The sequence below is a fragment of the Acomys minous genome (genome assembly GCF_964271855.1).
Source record: "Acomys minous genome assembly, chromosome: 9".
NCBI classification, from domain to species: Eukaryota; Metazoa; Chordata; class Mammalia; order Rodentia; family Muridae; genus Acomys; species Acomys minous.
In genome coordinates, this window is record NC_140490.1 from 35,296,959 (window position 1) to 35,317,007 (window position 20,049).

The window sequence follows — 20,049 nt, forward strand, 5'->3', positions numbered from 1 at the left end:
GACTCTGAACCACAGGGTCCTCCTCCTCAGCTGTCTCCCCTCCTGTTGGCCCCTGAAAGCCACCCTTGGTCTATGCTGCCTTGCAAGCCCAGTGTCTGTCACTGGATTCATCACCTCAAAGAGGGGAATCAGATTGGTTGGCAGGTACCAACCAGCAGGCTAGCCTTGGGTCAGAAGCCACGTCTATGGCTGGTAAGAGCATAGTGGGGGCTCTTTAAATGCAACATCTGGATGACAATATCCATGGCCTTTCTCTGTGCAAAGGGCTATTGGAGACTTTTCCACCTTTGTGTATTATGTCATTGCTTGTAGCAAAGAAGAAGTGCCTGTTTTCCTAATAAATACTCTCTGAAAGTAAACTTTTCACATGCTAGTTAGTGAAAAACACAGAAGCAAGAACCAAATGGAGTTTATTAAAAACAAAACGCAATACTAAGGAGAAAAGGGGAGAAAGGCGTTGGGAATAAAAAGGAAACGAGGAAACATAATGACAAAGACACACTATCCATGGGAAATGGCTCCCTGTGTGCACATGCCCACGAGAGATTCGGCTCAGTAGAGGAAGAACGCGTCTATTCTTAGAGAAACAATAATATGAATGTGAAAAGTAAATAAAAGGGAAACCCTGGCTGGATCAGAGCCAGTTTCTCAGCTCCACACATCTGGAGCAGAGACAGGAGCAGGTGAGGTGCTGTCCCCCTCTGCGGCTCTCAGCTGCCCAGCATATTTACATTACACGAGCAACTGTGGCTGGCTGAGGCTGTGCCCAGCACTTGGATGTGTAGTTAAATAATCTGTGGTTTGGCTGCTGGTTTCTTTGGTTAAATAATTGGTGTTGTCTTGGTTGCTAGCTACTTTAAAAATGTCTGTGTGCACTTGTCTCTCCCTCGCTCACTTTTTTTTTTCTTCCTCTGGAGCAATTCTGAGGAGCCCCTGACAGAAGCTGGCTGCCAGCTTTTAAAGAGCTGTCCTGTTGTCACGTACCCTTACCAGCTTTGAAGAGCTGAGAATCTCAGAAATCCAAAGAAGGAATTCAGTTATCTTCTGCTTCTCAAGTGACAAGGCTGTGGAACCCACAATTTCTCAGAAGCTTTTAAAGCAACTGTTCACATGCTTCCCAGGATCACCCTGAGAACTAGGACAAAAAAATACACTGACCTTTGGATAAATGACCCCAAGGGCAGGGCTTCCGCTGTGACTTGATCTGTAGGATCTGGGATGGGCCTTGACACGCAGAGGTGCCGGTGTTTGCTGAATGAAGGATAATGAGAGTGAAATTTCATGCTACAGAGTTGACTTACCTACTGTTTAATGTGTTTTATTGGTTTGTTTAATGGTCACCAAACTGCCAAAAACTACTGTGTCTCAGAACAAGAAAAAACCATTTCCTCTTAGGATATCTCTTTGCCTTGCCATCTCCTAGTCCTACTCTTGACCCAGATAAATGACAGGCAACTCAGCCATCTTCCAACAGCAAGCTGCTGCCTGGTGCAACTGCAACGTAGATGTCAGAAGTTGATGCAAGCTACATCTGACAGCCCCAAGACATACGCACACTCACAGAGACACACACAGACATATATACCAATCTCCCCCCCGCACCCTGCCCCGCACAGAGACACTCACAAACACAGACATACACAGACACAAAACAGAATACACACAGAAACACACACATACACCACATCATGCATACACACATAGGCAGATACACACACACACACACACACAGAGAGAGAGAGAGAGAGAGAGAGAGAGAGAGAGAGAGAGAGAGAGTGAGAGAGAGAGTGAGAGGGAGATGTTGTTATAAGAAAAGAAAATCTCAAGCGTTCAGGTTTACCAATGAAGACTCAGGAGCCAGATGCTGGGGTGAAAACCTACTAGCTCAGAGAAGCAGGGAAAGCACCCAGCTGACCTTCCTACTCAGCTCACATCCCAGAAGGAAAAAGCCAAAAGCCAAAAGAGCCTGCTAGCTCTGCTGACAGCCCAGGAGGAAAAGGCTTACTATCTCACTAGACAGCCCAGGAGCAAAAAGCCTAGATCTAAAAGCCACAGAGCTAAAGAGCCCCTTTTTCTTCTCCACGCTGTCTCTCAACATCCCTCCTTCCTACTTAATTCCTGTCAGCTGGTTTCTTGCTCCACCTCTTGACCTAGGGTTAACTGAATTAAATCCTGTATACAGAAAGCTCTTGGATTAAAGGTGTGTGCCAGGGCTGAGCCACACCATAATCGCCTGTTTACAGTAAACAGAAAGGTCTTGGATTAAAGGTGTGTGTTAGGGCTGAACCACACCAAACAAGAAACAGGTTTTTATAGTTCACAATCTTGGGGTTCACAATGGGATCAAATATCCTGGAACACACACACAGATACACCATATACAGACATATACACCCACAACACACACACACACACACACACCCTGGATGGACCAAAATCTTCACCTGCCACAGGTGGCTTCTAGTCAGTGACAGACTCCACACGCCCAAACACAGATACCCAAACACAGCATGCACTAAACACATCTTTTTCTTTTGGTTATATGAGTTATAATATTTGTCAATTGTTAGGAGTGTGAATTTTTTAGCACAAGATATGTATTTTATGACAATTACTGATTTTTAGCAACAAAAATGCCAGTAGTTATGATTTGCTTCCCCCAGATTGCTTAAGAAGAGTCCAGAAGACACACACAGACAAACTTTTTACCAGTTTGTTGATAGCGTTTTGTTGCTAGCGGTGCTTGTTTGCCATCTTCTTGTAAAGATGTTACCAAGAGAGTTCTCTCCAAAGTGATGTCTTTTGTTTAGAATGTTTATACGAGTTTATGAAGCATCAAAGTGTTCTGTCTAGTTGTGGTGGTTAGAAATATAGACTTGAAAACAAGGCCCAGGACAGCCTGAAACACTCTGCAACACCCACTGTAGAACTTGGCCCTGGTTGTTGAGTAACATGGGCCTAACACCAAGAGGTCCACTCATGAAAAAAAAATTGTCAGCTTGCTTGAAAACTAGATTGCTAACTGTGAGCAACCAAGAGTGAAAGGCTGAAGAACCTCTGTGTGGTGCAGGGGGTCCTCACTGTTCGAATCAAACCTAGTTTCATTATCAGATAGCATGAAAGCCTTGGTTCCTGGGCACTGGAATATACTGGTTTTGTGGGGGATTTCCTGGAGTTATAAATGTCATGAACCCCTCCAAGATCTTGAGCTCTCAAGTTCCTCTGTGGTTCGAGGGAGGACACTGGGAGGCTGATGACGTTAGACAGCTGCTCTCCTGTACATGCTCCTGAAATGATGACTGCGCTGTCATTTAGCAACCTGTGTGCGGACAGCACTGCCTGAAGAATTAGAACTCTCCTTAATCTTCACATGGTGTTGGGGTTGACCTGGACCTACTGTGCACTCAAATGGTAGTTGCTCACCCACCGAGATCCTTACTGTCCTGTGAGCAATTTCTCAGATTTCCAAAATGACATTGTGTGAACCTTGACTCCCAAATTATCCCCGATTGCCTAATAAAGTTGCCTACATCCTGGGATGGGCAGGAGAGAGGTAGGCTGAGTGAGGTTCATGGGAGGTTCATGGGGTTGGAGAAAGACCATGAGGTAGACAGAGGAAGAAGGAAGAAAGGAGCGGGTTGTCATGGGTTAGCATAGCCAGGAGCACATGGCCAAGAGCAGCTTGCTCTGAGGACTGGCCTGATGATGCAGAAGCAGCCCAAGTGGACATGTGCAGGTAGTTTTGGGGATTCTGAATGGAAAGTAGACAAGATAGGTTATAGAGTTGATATCTGCCCAGCCCTAGTGTATTAACGCTTATTATAAATCTAACACATTTCTGTGTCTTTTATTTGTAAAATACCTGGCTAAGGAATAGCTGCTGCTGTATTAATAACCAGTCTTAATTAATGTTAATAGAACAATTAATTCATTTTACAAATTGGTGACCAACATAAAGGTTCTTAGAACCCATAAAGAACTCCTAGATCAAAAGCAGTCTCTTAGGTATCTCTTTAAGACAGAGTCTTGGGCATGCCCACAGGCAAAAGGCAGCCTGCTGTTGGTAGACCTGGACAGATGAACTGAGTGGACTGAACCAAGTCAGAGCTGGCTGGCAAGAGCACAGCCACAGCTACCTCTAGCTGGTCTCATCCAGCATCCACCTGAGAGACACAGAGTAAGGCAGCCTGCATGCCTCAGAGGGATGGGTCAAGCATCCAGGGGACACAGAGATTATCGTAGGCCACCCCTGGGAAAAAAAACTCCCAATTGTGGAACTAGGAAACCCACACCCTTCTAGACGAAGCTAGGGAAGTGGAGTTAATCGCCTAGACCAAAAGAATGGAAAAATTCACAATGCCTCAGTGCATCTGGATTCCATTTGAGTTTGTTTCTCTTAGCATATAAATAATTTTTACACTGACACTGCAATTTTGTATATCCTCATTGGGAAAGAGCAAAATAAGACAGGTTTAGAGAAGGAGGAGACTGAGAAAAAGATTGCTGGATTGCAGACCATAGAACAGAGATTAAAAATAGTTCCAGATGAAAAAAGTCCACAAGGGCTTGAGGAAGTTACATGGCGGCCTATTGAGATGTTGGATAAAAAGGTTTTGCCTGTAGGCCAACATAGTCAGATTAGATATTATATTTGTTCTGTCAAGGTTTAGTTACTGGATAAAGGTCTATATGCTAAATAAGAAATTCAGACCCTGCTTGATGTCGTCTTGGAGAAAGGTCATACAATGTCTTATGTGCAGAGATTAGAGAGGTAAAATATGTGCACCATGCCATAGGGTCATATTCAGAATTTCAAATCAGAATTCATATTCAGAATTCCAATGGGCCTTTGCCTTAAATTCTGGATAGCATGATTCTAAGGTTACACATTTGATAGAGATGGTGACTGTCTTGGGGTGCCTTTGAAAATTGGGACTAATGGTGCTTCAGCATGTATATCCATTGGAATAAAACAATTTTTGGACATTATGACATGAAATCTATTACCGATATAATATATAAGGAGAAAAAGGTAGTTTATCGAATCTGCTTGTCAACTATAGAATTATGTTATTCTCAAATGTTCTTGATACATTGGTATAAATTATTATATATTGATACAGAATTGAGGTTATTTTGACACATTGGTTTAGAATTTTATATATTGATACAGAAATAAAGTTATTTTGACACATTGATACAGAGTTTTATATACTGATAAAAATTTAAGGTTCTCGTTGATAGAAATCTTTGCATATTGACACAAAACTTAGAGTTATTTTGTTACAACATAATTTCAACTCTTATAAAAGGTATGGTACCCAGGCTTCTCTTTTAAAGAGGCAGTGTTTACTTCCAGGCCTTTTAAAGCTGCTATTACAAACTACTTAGGATATTTAAATAATGCAAGTGTGGCGAGCTAGGCACTAGAAAAAAGAAATGCCCCAATCTCTCTGCAGAGAATATGCTGTCCAAAACGGGCAAAACGTGGATGGAGGCAGGGAAGTCGACTGCCAAGCTCTGCCAAGTCAGGGTAAGCAAGTCTTTCATAGCTCCTGCTTCACAGATATGCCTGTCAGATAGACTGGGCCAGAAGGATGAAGATGATGCTCCAGTGCTATAGAAACATGTTGGGTGACTGACCAGGCAGTAACTGTCTCCGTTATCTCTATAGTTTTTGGAGCTGTTTGCCTGAACTTCCTACTTACTCAGGTAATAATTTTATTCCTTTAAAGTCTCTGATGGGGTTGAATACTAGATAATTATCATCTCACAGTTAGGCTTAAGTTGTTTAGGATTTAAGAAATATTTTAAGGTCTAGAAAGATGTTTTTAAGTTGATGAATACAAGGTATGATAGATAATAATTGGGGTAACGAACTCTGAACTCACCCAGATAGGATAGATAGTAGAGTATTTGTTTCTAAGTTGCCAAAGGCATATGGACTGGACATCGTGAGTGAAATTATTACCTAATAGTTTTCATAATTGTTTCATATTTGTTCTTACTGTATGAGGTTAATTTTTGTAAGAGAAAGAGGTTTTTAGTTAGACAAAAAAAAAAAAAAAAGCAAAAAAGGTCATTGTTGAGGTTGATCTGGACCTACTATGCACTCAAGTGATAATTGCTTGGCCCTCAAGATCCTTACTGTCCTGTGAGCAAATTCTCATGTATCCAAAATGGCATTGCATGAACCTTGACTCCCAAATTATCCCGATCAGCTAATAAAGTTGCCTACATCCTGGGATGGGCAGAAGAGAGGTAGGCTGAGCAAGGTTCATGGGCTTGTGGGGTTGGAGAAGGACCGTGAGGTAGACAGAGGAAGAAGGAAGAAAGGAGCGGGTTGTCATGGGTTAGTATAGCCAGGAGCACATGGCCAAGAGCAGCTTGCTCTGAGGACTGGCCTGATGATGCAGAAGCAGCCCAAGTGGACATGTGCAGGTATTTATGGAGATTCTGGGTGGAAAGTAGACAAGATAGGTTATAGAGCTGAAATCTGCCCAGCCCTAGTGTATTAATGCTTATTATAAATCTAACACATTTCTGTGTCTTTTATTTATAAAATATGTGGCTAAGGAATAGCTGCTGCTGTATTAATAACAGCATTAATTAAAGTTAATATAATAATTAATTCCTTTTATAACATGGTGCCAAATCCTTAAGTTCTTGGACACAACAACTTACTCTTCAAACCAGAGAAAATCACAAGCATCAATTCCTTCTGTGCTTAGAAGAGAAGGCAGCTCCGTATTCCTCAGGTTGTCTTGGGGGCCAGACTAGATTATGTCTTTTCATCTGTCACAGAAGCACTCCTAACAACAAAACTGGAAAAACTTCTATTATATAGAATGCAATAATACATGCAAAAACAAAAGCACCCAATTTTGTTATTAAACTCAAATCAATATGGAAGTACACAGGTCCTCAGACGAACAAGCACCCTTCCTCTCACTGGGTCTGGGGTGTGCACACTGTCCTGAGCATTTGTGGTGGTTCTTCCAGCTGTTACTGTCAAAAAGACTCTCAGGAATGGCTGCATAAGCATTGAACATTTTAGAGGCATTCCTCAATCACCAGCAATGTTTGGGGGATCCACATCTGGGGCCCCTGCTCAGCACTAGCATCCATGTCTTTGTTGACAGCATGAGGTCACACCCTCTGTGGAATCTTCTATTCTGTTATTTTTCTATAACTCCATGAGAGCTTTTAACTCAATAGGTCTCTGGCACCTATGTTGTAAGTGTAACAGAAACACTCACATATCACAGTTAAAATTCAAGGCCAGAGGCTTGCCTGCCAGACTGGGTTTTGGGGATCTCTGATGGCTGCCTCTGTGCTGTGCAGTCACATGGGAGAGAGCCTTCTACCTCACCCCTTTAAGAAGGCTTCATTATTGCCATGGCCTGGATCTAGAATTTTCCCAAAAGCATAGGTGATAAAAGGGTCACTCTACAGTTTGACAGTGTGGTGGTTTGAACAGGAATGGCCCCCATACACTCATGTGTTTGAAGGCTTGGTCAAGGGGAGGGGCACTACTGGAAGGTGTGGCCTTGTTGGAGGAAGTGTGTCAGTGTAGGGGCTGCCTTTAGGTCTCATGCTGCCATGGCTCACACCTTGATGATAATGAACTAAACCTTTGAAACTGTAATCCAGCCCCAGTAAAAACGTTCTTTTTAAGAGTTGCCATAGTCACAGTTGTCTCTTCACAGCAATAAAGCCCTAAGACAGGTGGCTTGGTGCCATTGGGAGACAGTGGAAAATTCCAGGAGTAGGGCCTACTGGGAATTCTTCCAGCCACTGGGAGAGTGTCCTTGAATGTCCCCCTTTACTCTCACTCTCTTTTTGAACAAGAACTGAATGGCTCTAGGACATGTTCTCCATACAAAGCCACAGGCGCAACATCAGCAAGGACACCAAACCTCAAACTCCGTGAGCCAAGGGAACCTCTTCTGTCTTTCGGGAGATTCATCCAGTAGTTTGTTATGGTCATGACAAGCTGACCCACACAACCTCACAACTTCAGCTAAACCTGATTGCTCCCAATGGCCTCAGCTGCCAGTACATGACACCGGGACTGGGTTTCAGACTAAGAGTACCGTCAGGACACACTCAGCCCTTAGCACCCACTTCTTCCATGTTCCAGGATGCAGACAGAGATGACCTGGGACCAGGCCCTGGGCTTTGTATGACCTTTAAAGGCTGCCCCTAGTGTCCTTGGCCCCATCTCCTAGTGGACTTGTCATCTCACAGCACAGAGCCACTAGCTATAGAACAAGAGTCTGTTTAAGATTTAAACCATAAATATCCACTAAGACTTCTTTGTTCCCTTGTTATTGCTTTTGAGATAGGGTCTTCATGAGTGTCTTAGCCTGTTGGGATCCAGCCCTGGGCGAGGACAAGGCCTGAAGAAAGGTGAATATAAGAGTCTTCGGAGAGAAATGTATCAGGCACAAGGATGGGGAGTGGGGGGGGGAGATTTGCAGCCTGACTGACTGGCAATCAGACCGCTTCTTTATCTGCACAGAATTCAGTAGGCAGGGATAGATGCGTGTTGTCCCAAAACATATGTCAGATCATTTTTGTCCCTGAACACGTGTTTTAACTTCCTCTTGGTCATAAGTTTAGTCATCATTGGTAAACTATGACAGAACAGAATTATCTTTTACAATCATTTTCCCTCATCAACCCGTAACCCCCAATTCTTAATAAGACTGCAGTCTCAAGGGCACATTTTGCCAAAGCATGACAGCCTGTTTTCAGGCTGGTAGCTCTTGTCATTTCAAGGACAGTAGAAAGAAAGAAAATCTCCAAGCCAGTCTGAGCAGATTGCCGTGTCCCAAGCAGTGTATTGTCAACTTTTAATAGTCAGAGTACTGATTGTCATTAGGCCCAGGAAGAGTTTTCAGGCCAAAGCTGCTGCAGTTATTATTCAATCTCCACTTATATTTTATATATCTGTAAAATTTATTTATATGTCTAATCTTGGTATTCTTTTGTTCCTTGGTTATATGACACCACAGTGACCCTGCACAAGATAACTCTTCTAAAAGAGAGGTGTGTGGGGGGAGAGAGAGAGAGAGAGAGAGAGAGAGAGAGAGAGAGGTCTTAATACTTCATTCTTTTATCATTTATCTACACTGTACTTTGTCCATCAGTTGTAGGAAGAAGCTTTCAATTTAATCTGCTGCTAACTTCTCTAGCCCCCAAATCTTGTTTACCATTTTAAGTTTACTTTGCTTTAATTATCTTGTTCCTGATTGTTCCTGAGTAAGCGCAGGGGCAGGTGTGCTAAGAGGATCTTTGAGTCAGAGCCTCATAAGAAGGTATCTAGAATATTTACTTGAGTCCCAACCCCCAGGGTGTAAGGAAGACCTTCAAGTAGGGCCAGATAAGGACATCTCCCTAAAAGCAGGAGGGGTGTTATGGTCGGGACATTCTTGGGGAAGCTTAGAAGCAGTATTCTTGGGAAAGGTATTAATGATTCACAAGAAAATTTATATCAATCCACTATCCCCAAGTTATATAAATAATAAAAGCCCCCTCCGTCCCCCCTCTGCTGCCGCATGCAACACATGGAGATCAAGGGCAAAAAGTGAGAGACTGCACCACAGCAACTGCACCACTCGGCTCAGATTTGCTGGATCTTTCTCAAACAGCTGTGCTGGCTTTATGACTGTCTGCTGTTCCCATTAGATATGGCTATGACCCTAGCTTACCCTCACAGGTACTATTGTTGGGTTTGAGACCTGAGATGAGTGGCTGAGGTGCCTATTCAATGTGACAAAACAGACCTGGCCTCCAGTTTCTCCCAGCATCCCTTAGTCCCTATCTGTACAGGGTGTGGCTGGCCTATCCTGCCCTAACCCTGAACTTTCCAACCCGGGGTGGGGCAGAGTGGGGGTGGGGGCTGAGGTTCACTATATAATGCAGACACTTTGTACTTTCTATCTGTGTCTGTGTCTGTGTCTGTGCCTCTGCCTCTGCCTCTGCCTCTGTCTCTGTCTCTCTCTGTCTGCCACCATGTTCCCCACCATAATGATTGTGGACCAAAATTCTCAGAAACTGTAAACAAGGCCCCTAATTAAATGCTTCCTTTTATAAGTTGCCTTGGTCATGGTATTTCATCACAGCACTAGACCAGTAACTAAGATGTACCTGTATCTTCAGGCTCTGGGTTTGTCTGAGGGACCCTGCCTCAGGGAACAAGGTAGAAGCGTCAACAAGCATGAGTGCAGACACCAGGCTGTGGCCTCCACATGCATGTGCACACATGTGCAGAGACACCCACTGGCTTAGCTATCTTTCTTTCTACTGCTATGGAGAGACACCACGACCAAGGCAACTTATAAAAAAAAAATAAGTAAAGCATTAATTGGGGGCTTACAGTTTCAGAGGGTGAGTCCATGACCATCACTGTGGAGACTGTGGCATCAGGCAGGCCAACATGGGGCCAGGCAGTGGCTGAACACTTACATGTTGAGACAACAACCAGGTGGCAAACAGCAAGACCACCAAACCTGGTGGGAGCTTTTGAAACCTCAACATCCACTCCCAGTGACATACCTTCTCCAAGGCCACACCTCCTAATCCTTCCCAAACCAGGTCTACCATCTAGGAATCTACCACTCAAATACATGAACCTATGGGAGCTATTCTCGTTCAAACTAACACCACACAGACACACAGATACACAAACACACAGACACATATACATACACAGAGTCACTACATATACAAAATAAGTTTGGGCTCAACAGTTAAGAGCACAGGCTACTCTTGTAGAAGACCCAGGTTCAGTTCCCAGCACCCATACCTTACAACTACCTCTAGTTCCAGCGCATCTGAAGCCCTCTTCTGGCCTCTGCAAGTACTACATTACGTGGTACACACATACACATAAAATAAATAAAATGCAAAAAAGAAAAAAATGCCTTGAGAAAACCATTAGAAGAGAAATAGGAAAAGGGTAGGGAGCAGGCAGTGAAATGGGCAACAGGAGAGCAGTGGGGCCCAGAGACCAGCCTACAAGAACCAAAACTGCATGTTGAGAAAGCGGGTGGTCAGGCCTAGGGAGGCTGTCCCATCAATAGGCTAGCTGAGACCCCATCGGTAGGCAAAGAGAGACTCTGTCCTAGGTGCCCTTGGGGAGTCAGATGACAGGTGGACTTCAGAAGTGGAGGGAGGAAGTGGGTGGGGGGTGTGGAAATATTCACAGACATAGTGTCCTTAATTCGTGGGACCCTGGGACCCAGAAAGGTCTGTGTATAAGATAGGAAAAGTAGGGGCTGTAGAGATGGCTCAGCGGTTTGTCGGCTCTTCCAGAGGTCCTGAGTTCAATTCCCAGGAACCACACGGTGGTTCACAACCATCTACAATGTGATCCTATGCCCTCTTCTGGACTGTAGTTGTACATGCAGGCAGAGCACTGTATACATAATACATATTTTTAAAAAACAAACAACAAAAAAAACCAAAACAAAACAAAAGATAGGAAAAGTGCAGCCTGCTGTGGCTGCCACGCCCCTTCACCTTCCATGTCCAGGCCATGAGTCCGTAGAGATGTCTTCAGGATGAGCAGAGGGCTTGGCCTCCCTAAACTCCCACTGAGACCCTGTGTCAAGGCTAAGATGGACCCACGTGACCAGTCAGGTGACCAGTGAAGATGACCCATTTATATATAACCTCTAGAACAGAGACAGTCAGAACATGTTCCCAATAATCAGCTAAGCAGTGCCCTACCCCTACTCCACTCCCTTAAACCTTGTTGGAAATGCAGATTTTTCAGGCTCTCCAGGGTTTTAGCTGTCAGAGACTCCGGAAGCCTGGACTCCAGATCTGAACACAGGGTCCCAGATGATCCTCCTGCCAGAACAAACACAAAGGTGAAGATGCATCCCAGGGCTGGGGCCTGGAACTCACGAGATGGAGCCAGCTGGCCTTGAACTTGCAGAGACCCTCCTGCGTCTGCCTGGGGCAAACGTGCTTCCTGCACCATGCCAGGCCAGTTTTTAAGGATAGATTTGTTTTCTGCTACTAAACTCAGAGCGTGGTGGCTGGGCGCAGCTCGGTCTGGCTCAGGGTTTGAGGTGCTCGCAGGGGGCACAGTTGGTTTCCTCAGCCTGGGTCTTGCCTTCTAGCCCTCACTTTGGCCCTCTCAAATTCCCTTGACTCTTTGGAGAGGTAGACAGTCCGTTTTCTGGTCGCGCTGCAGCTGGGACTCTCTTTGCTTCAGCAGCGATTTAGCCTTAAAATTTGTGACAGATGAAGTTAATAGTCTCACCACGGAAAGGGGAGGGAGAAAGCGCCAGTTTTTGACAGGGCGCAGACTGGCGGTGCCTCTAGTGGCCAAAGGCTGCGTTGCGCCACAGTTAAGGCAGCTCGTGAGAGTCCTGCTGAGATTGCAGAGCCAGCTCCGCCAGCGGCTTCGCTTTAAAGAGTGAGGAACTGAAACTTAAACTTTCCAACTTGTAGTGGGTAGGTTTACCTCCGTCCTCTGTGCTGTGCTTGCATCCTGGTAGTAGCGCTCAGCATTCTCAGTGTTTTTAATGTTACGATTTGTCATTGCTGTCCGTGTTATAATCGTGAGTTAAGAAATGGATTCAGTTCTTTTGGGTTTCTTACAGTTTAAAAACAACGGCCAGTGCAAGGGCTTTTACCTGTAGGAAACGGGAGCCTAGAATTGGTGCAAAGTATTCTTGTGTGGTGGTTGTGGTAGTGGTCGAGGTCATGGTGGTTGCGCGTGTGTACGTGTGCGTGTGTGTAAGAGAGTAAGAGAGCGAGAGAGAGAGCGAGAGAGCGAAAGAGCGAGAGAGCGTGTGCCCGCGCGCGCCTTCTGTTTCTAAGTTTCTAAAGTCTCATATTAAAATTTCAGGACTCCCTCGCTTCGCTATACCCCCCAAGGTGATCAGAACTCAAAGACCGGGAGCCTGAAAATTAAAAAGACTTTCGAACTCTCTTGAATGCAAAAATGGGGGATCAGTAAGAATTAATAAAAAAGTGCCCCCCCCCAAACAAAAAGGGGGCGGGAGAAGCGAACAAAAAGGCCGGTGGCTGAGCCGGATGCAGGCAGCTGGCCCTAAGCCCTGCCCGCTGGCTCTGTGCGCGAGCTGGGGTTCGGTATCCCAGCCTCCTGAAGAGTGGGAGGAGCTGGGCCTGTGTCAGGCTCCCTAAGCCGTCCCTTTCAAGCCCTGAATGCCTGAATGTGAGCTGCCCATCGCCCTCCCCCACTCTGCAACCCCACTCTAGCGGCTCGTAAAAAAAAAAAAAAAAAGAAAGAAAGAAAGAAGGAAAAAGAAAGAAAGAAAAAAAAGTTTCAACAACAACAGGCTGGACCAATAGCAGCGCGCAAAGACAGGGAAGGGGGCCGAGCAAAGGGCGCCGGAGAGTGGAGAAAGGAGAAAGCGGGCAAGCCTGGAGTGCGCGGGGCTGAGGCTAGGCGAGTCGGAGGAGCGTTGCTAATGTTTTTGTTTGTTTGCTTTTCTATGCATGCATAATGAGGGGGCGCCGCGGCACCACACGGGGGCTCCCGGCCCACTTTTGTATTTAAAGCCTTGCCGCGAGCAAGTCCGCAGCCGAGCTCCGCGGATCCGTTCCCTAGGCTCCGGGTCTCCGAGCAGGGCTGCAGCTCCAAGTTTCGGGGTCCTCTCTGCGCCTGACGCCCAGAACTTCCCGGAGCGCGGCCCAGGCCAGGGCAGAGGGGGAGGGGACCGAGCGTCCTGGCCGCGGGAAGGCGGGATGCCAGAGCTGAGAAGTGCTACGCGCCGCTGAGCCCGGGACGGTCTGCAGGCGCCTAGCACCATGCAACCCGGGCGCCGCGCGCTCCTGCAGACTAGCCGCGTCCCACCGGGGCGGCACTGAGCGTCTCCAGTCGCTGACCTGAGCCGGACCCGAATCGCCTCGCCTCTCAGGGAGCCCCGGCCGCGGTGCCGGAGCAAACACCCGCCTTGACCAGCCGCCCGGCCGCCGGCATGGATGGATGAGGACGCCCATGCCAGAACTGCGCGGAACTCAGACAAACTTTTCCAGAGGCCCGGCCGCCCGCGCCTCATCTCCGCTCCGCACCGCGTCGGGCGGCCGCTGCTGCCCGTGATGCTAGCCGCGCTGCTGGGCGGCGGCGGGGCCCGCACCGGGACCTTGCCTGGCGCCTTGCTGTGCCTGATGGCGCTGCTGCAGCTGCTGGTCTCGGCGCCGCGGGGCTCGGGGCTGGCGCACGGCCGCCGCCTCATCTGCTGGCAGGCACTGCTGCAGTGTCAGGGCGAGCCCGACTGCAGCTACGCCTACAGCCAGTACGCCGAGGCGTGTGCACCCGTGCTGGCGCAGCGCGGCGGGGCTGACGCTGCGGGACCCGCCGGCGCCTTCCCCTCCTCGGCCGCGTCCTTCTCGCCGCGCTGGCGCTGCCCGAGCCACTGCATCTCGGCGCTCATCCAGCTCAACCACACGCGCCGCGGGCCCGCGCTGGAGGACTGCGACTGCGCGCAGGACGAACACTGCCGGTCCACCAAGCGTGCCATCGAGCCCTGTCTTCCGCGCACCAGCGGCTTGGGCCCGGGAGCGGGAGCAGGCTCGGTCATGGGCTGCACTGAGGCCCGGCGGCGCTGCGACCGCGACAGCCGCTGCAACCTGGCGCTCAGCCGCTACCTAGCCTACTGCGGCAAGCTTTTCAACGGGCTGCGCTGCACGGACGAGTGCCGGGCGGTCATCGAGGACATGCTGGCCGTGCCCAAGGCGGCGCTGCTTAACGACTGCGTGTGTGACGGGCTGGAGCGGCCCATCTGCGAGTCGGTCAAGGAGAACATGGCCCGCCTGTGTTTCGGCCCAGACGCGGGCAACGGTCCGGGCAGCAGCGGCTCGGACGGAGGCCTAGATGACTACTACGACGAAGAGTATGACGACGAGCCGCGCGCTGGAGCGGCGGGCGGCGAGCAGCCTCTGGACGACGACGACGGCCTGGCTCGCCCGGGCGGCGGCGCTGCTGCGGCGGGTGGCCGCGGGGACCTGCCGCATGGGCCCGGGCGCAGGAGCAGCAGCAGCGGCAGTGGGGGCCACTGGACAACCCGAGGCGCCTGGACACCGTTTGCCTGTTTGCTGCTGCTGCTACTGCTGCTCGGGCCACTGTTGTAGACCCTAGGCCGCGGCTGCTCAAAGCTGGTGCGCGCGGTGCGGCTGGTTCCCGAGCGGGGCACCTGTGGCTCGGGGGCCGGAGATTGTCCGGAACACTGACCCACACTCTTCCCGGCTGGACAGGGCCCAGCCCGAACCGCAGCCACCATGCTCGGCCCTCCTCTGAGCGGTTTCCAGGCTGCAGAGATACCAGTTGGTCTATATATACTGCAGGCTCGAATCTGCAGAAAGTAGGACATCCTGCAAAAAAGCAAAGAGGCCTGGACTCTGTTAGAATGCTGAACGGTGGGGGTCTTTTCAGCTCCAAGGGACTGGGGGAAGGGGATGTTGAAGGAATTAAGCTTGCAAAAAGGCCAGGGATTTTGTTTGTTTGTTTGTTTGTTTGTTTTGCTTTCAAACACTTTTTCTGGGGGCGTGGGGGGACACGGTACTGGTAACGACTTTAATTGCTTGTGGCCACTGAGAAACACAGCAATCGTAAGTAAATAGAAAAGTTCTTAGCGATTCATTCCTGTACTCTTGGTAGAGCAGCCAGTATTCGCCAAGTGTGGAGCCGGCGAGATTGCCTTGTTGGGGGTCCCTGAAATTACGCCAGCATTATAACCTTAACCCTTCACATTTAATTTCACTGCCACCATTCTGATTCCTCAGCACCACGTGTCTTAGAATTAAGGGCCCAAAAAACGCTGGTCTAAAGAGTTACCACGGCGTTGAACAATACAAGTTTTCACCCTAAAGCTCGGTACTGCCATCTAGGAAAACCTCTATGATATTTGTTTTGTTGCCTTTTTTTTTTCCAAACCAAGAAATTCTAAGTATGAATATGCAGAGGTTGGATATCGTCTCTGCCCCTATCGGGGTCTTCCACCCTGGTACGTCGTATATAAGCTGTATTAAAACTGGGGTTTCTTACCAGTTGCTGTACTTTGTATATAGAATTTTTATAAATTGTATGCTTCAGAAAATAATTTATTTTTAAAAAGAAATTAAAAGTTTTAAATCTGCATCATTGTTACATCGACCCCATCCAAGAAATGTATAGAATACACCGGTCACCAGGAATCCACTCCTGCAGTCCGTTTTGAAGTGTGCCCTGTTTAGAACAGTCTTTAAAATGTACAGTGTATTTTACAGATTTGAAGTAACGTTCTTATTTTCAAGAGAATTTATGGACATTGTAGAAATGTATAATATGCATTTCCAACTGCCTTAAACATTGTATTTTTATAGACATCGTTTTTTTTTAAATCCTATGTTTAAAAAAACTATGACTTTGTGTATTTTTCGGTTGTTTTTATTAAAAATGCACACATCAGTAAAGTTTAATCGGTGGCTCTGGAGTAGTTGCTCTCCACAGTTACACTGTGGTTAGTTGGGTGGGAGGGGGTGGCGGGGGCACTGGAAGTCCATCAAACACCAAGTGAAATTAAAGTACGGTGCAAGACAGAATGTGAGCTAGTGCTGCCTTTAATTTAATGAACAATTAGACGTCTGTAAGTGAGGCAGCTAAAACAATTTGTAATGGCCTCTGCTGCTGTTGCCATTTGTGAAAAAAATTCACAAAGTACTGTCTCTTGTGTGAGGGTGCCCTCCCCCTCCTTTGGAGACCCACCCTGTACCACCACCCCGTTTGCTCCTGACCCCCAGGAGTGTCCCCTCTGCCTTCTGATTCAATCAAACACACCAATAACATCTGTTACCAATAGGTCTTGGAAGCCTCTGAGACTCAATACTTCAAAGCCATTTTCACACTTTTGGTGAGAAAAAAAAAAAACCAAAATTTTGTTACAAAACATTGAGGCGTGCAAAAGTAAACACACGGTGGAGGGGAATAATCACCAGGACTGGTAATATTGTCCTGAGGAGCTGTTGAACAGTGGGTTGAAGGCTGGGCTTCCGCCAAGCTCCTGATGCACACTCAAACGCCCTTACATAAATAATTACACTCTTAAGCTGTGTCGAGTGCTGATACACTTGACCTTGTAAATAGAAATGTTTGCAGTAGGAATAAACTCCGGCATTGGAAAATCTTTTAAACATTAACACAAAAGAGAGCACTCTGTCCTCTGGGGGTTTGAGTCTGAACCTCTGCGAGCTAGGCACTTGCAAGGGGGGAAAAGTTTATTTATCTTCTATTCCTGGTGTTTATTTAAAGCTTTTCATTTTAAACTCGGTGATTGGAAGGCAAGTCAGGAGTTTAAAAGTCACCACAAATAAACTTTGTCTGAGGGGTCGACAGATTAGCCAAGATCTAGTGTCTCTTTATTTGATATTAGCATGAGCTGAGAAAACAACTAGACTTCTCTGCTGCCTAAAGTAATTAACCAAATTGTACCCTTTCCCACGTGCTCCCACCTACTCCCACCCCTACTTTTGAGGCTTTTCCCCCCTCTCTCTCTTTTCCCAGCTATCAGGGAGGAAATCCAAGCTCCTCTTGGTGTTCCCTAAAACCAAGATTCCCACGTGTATGGTACCAGAAAGCCCGGAGAGCTGTCCTATCAAACTGGAGCCCAGGAGAGTGGTGTGTGGTTGGACCTCGGTCACCTGGACGGTTCAGTGAACATAATTTTAAAACAAAGGCTGGAGCTTGTAAGGGAAATCAGCTTTCTTTCTTTCTTTCTTTCTTTTTTCCTTTTTAACAAAAAGACTACAGATTAGTAGTACGCCTGTGTTTTTGCTTACATATATGTAAATCTCCATCCCTCTTATTTTAACATAGTTTCCACTAAAAGCTGTCCTTGTCACAGGAAAACAGCCCAGTCTTTCCCAGTAATAAGTTAATGGCAACACCAGAAAAGGCCTAACAAGTAACTGCTGCAGCAAGCTCATGACCTGACTTTACAGGAGCCTGTCAGAAGCATCTGCCTCTCGGACAAATCAAAACTCATCCTGGGCCAGAAAGGGACCTTGATGAAAATGAACATTGGTCCAAGGCCCACTTGCTTAAACAAGGACACTCTCTAGCCTGGAGTCCCCCTGCCTCTCTAGCCTGGATCCACTGGATCCAGTGGATTTACAGCCAGGGCAGTGGGCTTCAAGACTGAGTGTAGTGGCTTTATACCACGGTCAGCCATCTGCTTCGAGACAGAAAAGATTTTTACAGATGTTGACATCTGCAATATCTGGACGTCTCCAGGGAGGGCTTTGGAATTCTGGACATTTGGCAGGCTCACATGTCTCCTGGAGTTGCCTGAAAGTGCCATTAATGAGAGAAAAGGGTAGTTTTTCGGCTTTTCTGGAGAATTTCCAGGAAGTCCCTCCACCCCCACCGTATGAGAGGCAGGGTTTGGATTTCATGTCTAATCCGTCCTCCAGGCTGTTCCCATCTCCCCAGTTGGTAGGTTGTGACTCTCTGTGAAGGTTCATTTGTCTTTGGAGGCACTTCAGTGACAAATGTTTAAGGGAGTGTGGGACAATGGTCAAGAATAAGGGGGGCAGTTCATTGAGCTGAAGTGACCATACAGTAAATAGAAAGAGGTTCAGCTTCACTGGTCACCCGAGCACACAGCAAGGCTTTTGTGTATGGTCACAATGGACATAGCATAAGGTCTCTGTTGATTTTTAACAATATAGAGCAATGTACATTCAAAAGCCCCATGTGTAAAATGGGAAAATGGTCCTAGGGAAGTGAACTTGTGTCCTCAGCGGACGCCCCATAGGTGACTCCTGTAGTCACCTATAAGAATGGAAGCAGCTCCTGGCCCCAGGTGCCACATAGTAAAGGGGCCACTGGGCTCTCAGGTGTCTCAAGGGGACCACAGGGGTCCAGTGCTGTCCAAGTGGAACAGAGCAGCAGCCCTCCCTCCGTAGCCTGGAGAAGGACAGAGTGGGGGAAAGCAAGAGAGACCACAAGGCATGGAGTGGGGAGAGCAGGTCCTTTTCCGACGCTAAGGTCCTGCCTTTCTCTCATCCCAACATTACACAGGACCCAAAATCAGGAGACCCTGCCATGAGAACTTCCAGAAACATCCAACAAATTCTCAGCTTTCCAACTGGGCTTTGCTGTATGGGCACTAAGGGAGCACCGTGAACACTCCAGAACACAGAGTCCATGTATTTTTTTCCCCAAAACATCAGAAGGAAAAGTATGCTATCATTGTTTTATGACCCCTTACACCAAGAAACAAGGGGTCCTTCCTCAGTTGACCTGGCTTTCCCCCAGCTACTCCAGGGAGGATGGTGAGAGAGCATCAGGTTACACAAGCAGTGTGGCCCCAGGGAGAGTTTCCAGTGGGGCTCACTGCCTGCCGGTTAAGTTGGACATCACTGTATTCTGTTTGAGAGATTGCTTCTGGAAGAGAGTTGACAAAAGTTCACCCTTGACTATCCCAATGACATAAGTAATGCGCTGTTAGCATCAATACCCCCTAAGGCACCCGTTTAATCAATTTTGTAAATAACACAATGATCTACTACAAAATAGTGGACTGTATACACTATATTTTGGCACAAAGATGGTCATTCTCCCACTAGTAACCAGGGGCTCTAAATAAATGATTTCAACAATGTTTTATTAAAGGCGACAAGAGCCCTCGAGCTGCATTAATCGGGGAGAAGTCGAGTGGCACCTTTGTTATGGAAATGTTGAGCACATAATGGCGGGGCCAGACAATGTGCGGCCACTTCATTCTTTCAGCCGCGCTGACACCTCTTAAAGAGGAACTGCAGGGAAGGATGTGGGAAAGATTTGCTTTCCGAGGAAGCGCTCAGCTCATATTTTGGAGGGCTACCTCCAAACCCTGCGTAAAATGTGCCCAGGGAAGCCAGAGGGCTGCTGAGAACAGAAGTGTTTCCACCTCTTATTTTGGGTGCCTGAGCTCCCTATAGAACTAGATACCTCCTTCTCTCTCTCTCTCTCTCTCTCTCTCTCTCTCTCTCTCTCTCTCTCTCTCTGACATGGCATTTCCAGAAGACTATTTCTCCAATAGT

At 47.3% G+C, this 20,049-nt stretch overlaps 2 protein-coding genes across 12 annotated transcripts in view; one reads left to right on the top strand and one right to left on the bottom strand.

Annotated features, from left to right (window-relative positions):
* Window positions 1-11,754, bottom strand: part of LOC311604562 (uncharacterized protein) — a 186,497-nt gene extending 174,743 nt beyond the window's left edge. For 6 of the 11 annotated variants that reach the window (XR_014781554.1, XR_014781555.1, XR_014781556.1 and 3 more), the window contains exon 1: window positions 1,159-6,522. Coding sequence is in view for 2 of the 11 variants with exons in the window: in XM_084794538.1 (XP_084650664.1) it covers window positions 1,159-1,283 (125 nt within the window). In the remaining 9 variants the exon portion in view is untranslated. Of the gene's footprint in view, window positions 1-1,158; window positions 6,523-6,684; window positions 6,825-11,529 lie in introns of those variants that run through there. The other 5 variants (XR_014781558.1, XR_014781559.1, XR_014781560.1 and 2 more) reach the window with 2 other exon arrangements.
* A 1,521-nt stretch (window positions 11,755-13,275) lies between these two features.
* GAS1 (growth arrest specific 1) lies at window positions 13,276-16,446 on the top strand. Its single transcript, XM_084794522.1, has one exon. The coding sequence runs from the start codon at window positions 13,972-13,974 to the stop codon at window positions 15,118-15,120; it is 1,149 nt and encodes a 382-aa protein (XP_084650648.1). The 5' UTR covers window positions 13,276-13,971; the 3' UTR covers window positions 15,121-16,446.
* The last annotated feature ends 3,603 nt before the right edge of the window (window positions 16,447-20,049 follow it).

Excerpts from the sequence above, each read along its gene's own strand:
- GAS1 (XM_084794522.1), top strand. The coding sequence starts at position 13,972 with ATGGATGAGGACGCCCATGCCAGAACTGCGCGGAACTCAGACAAACTT.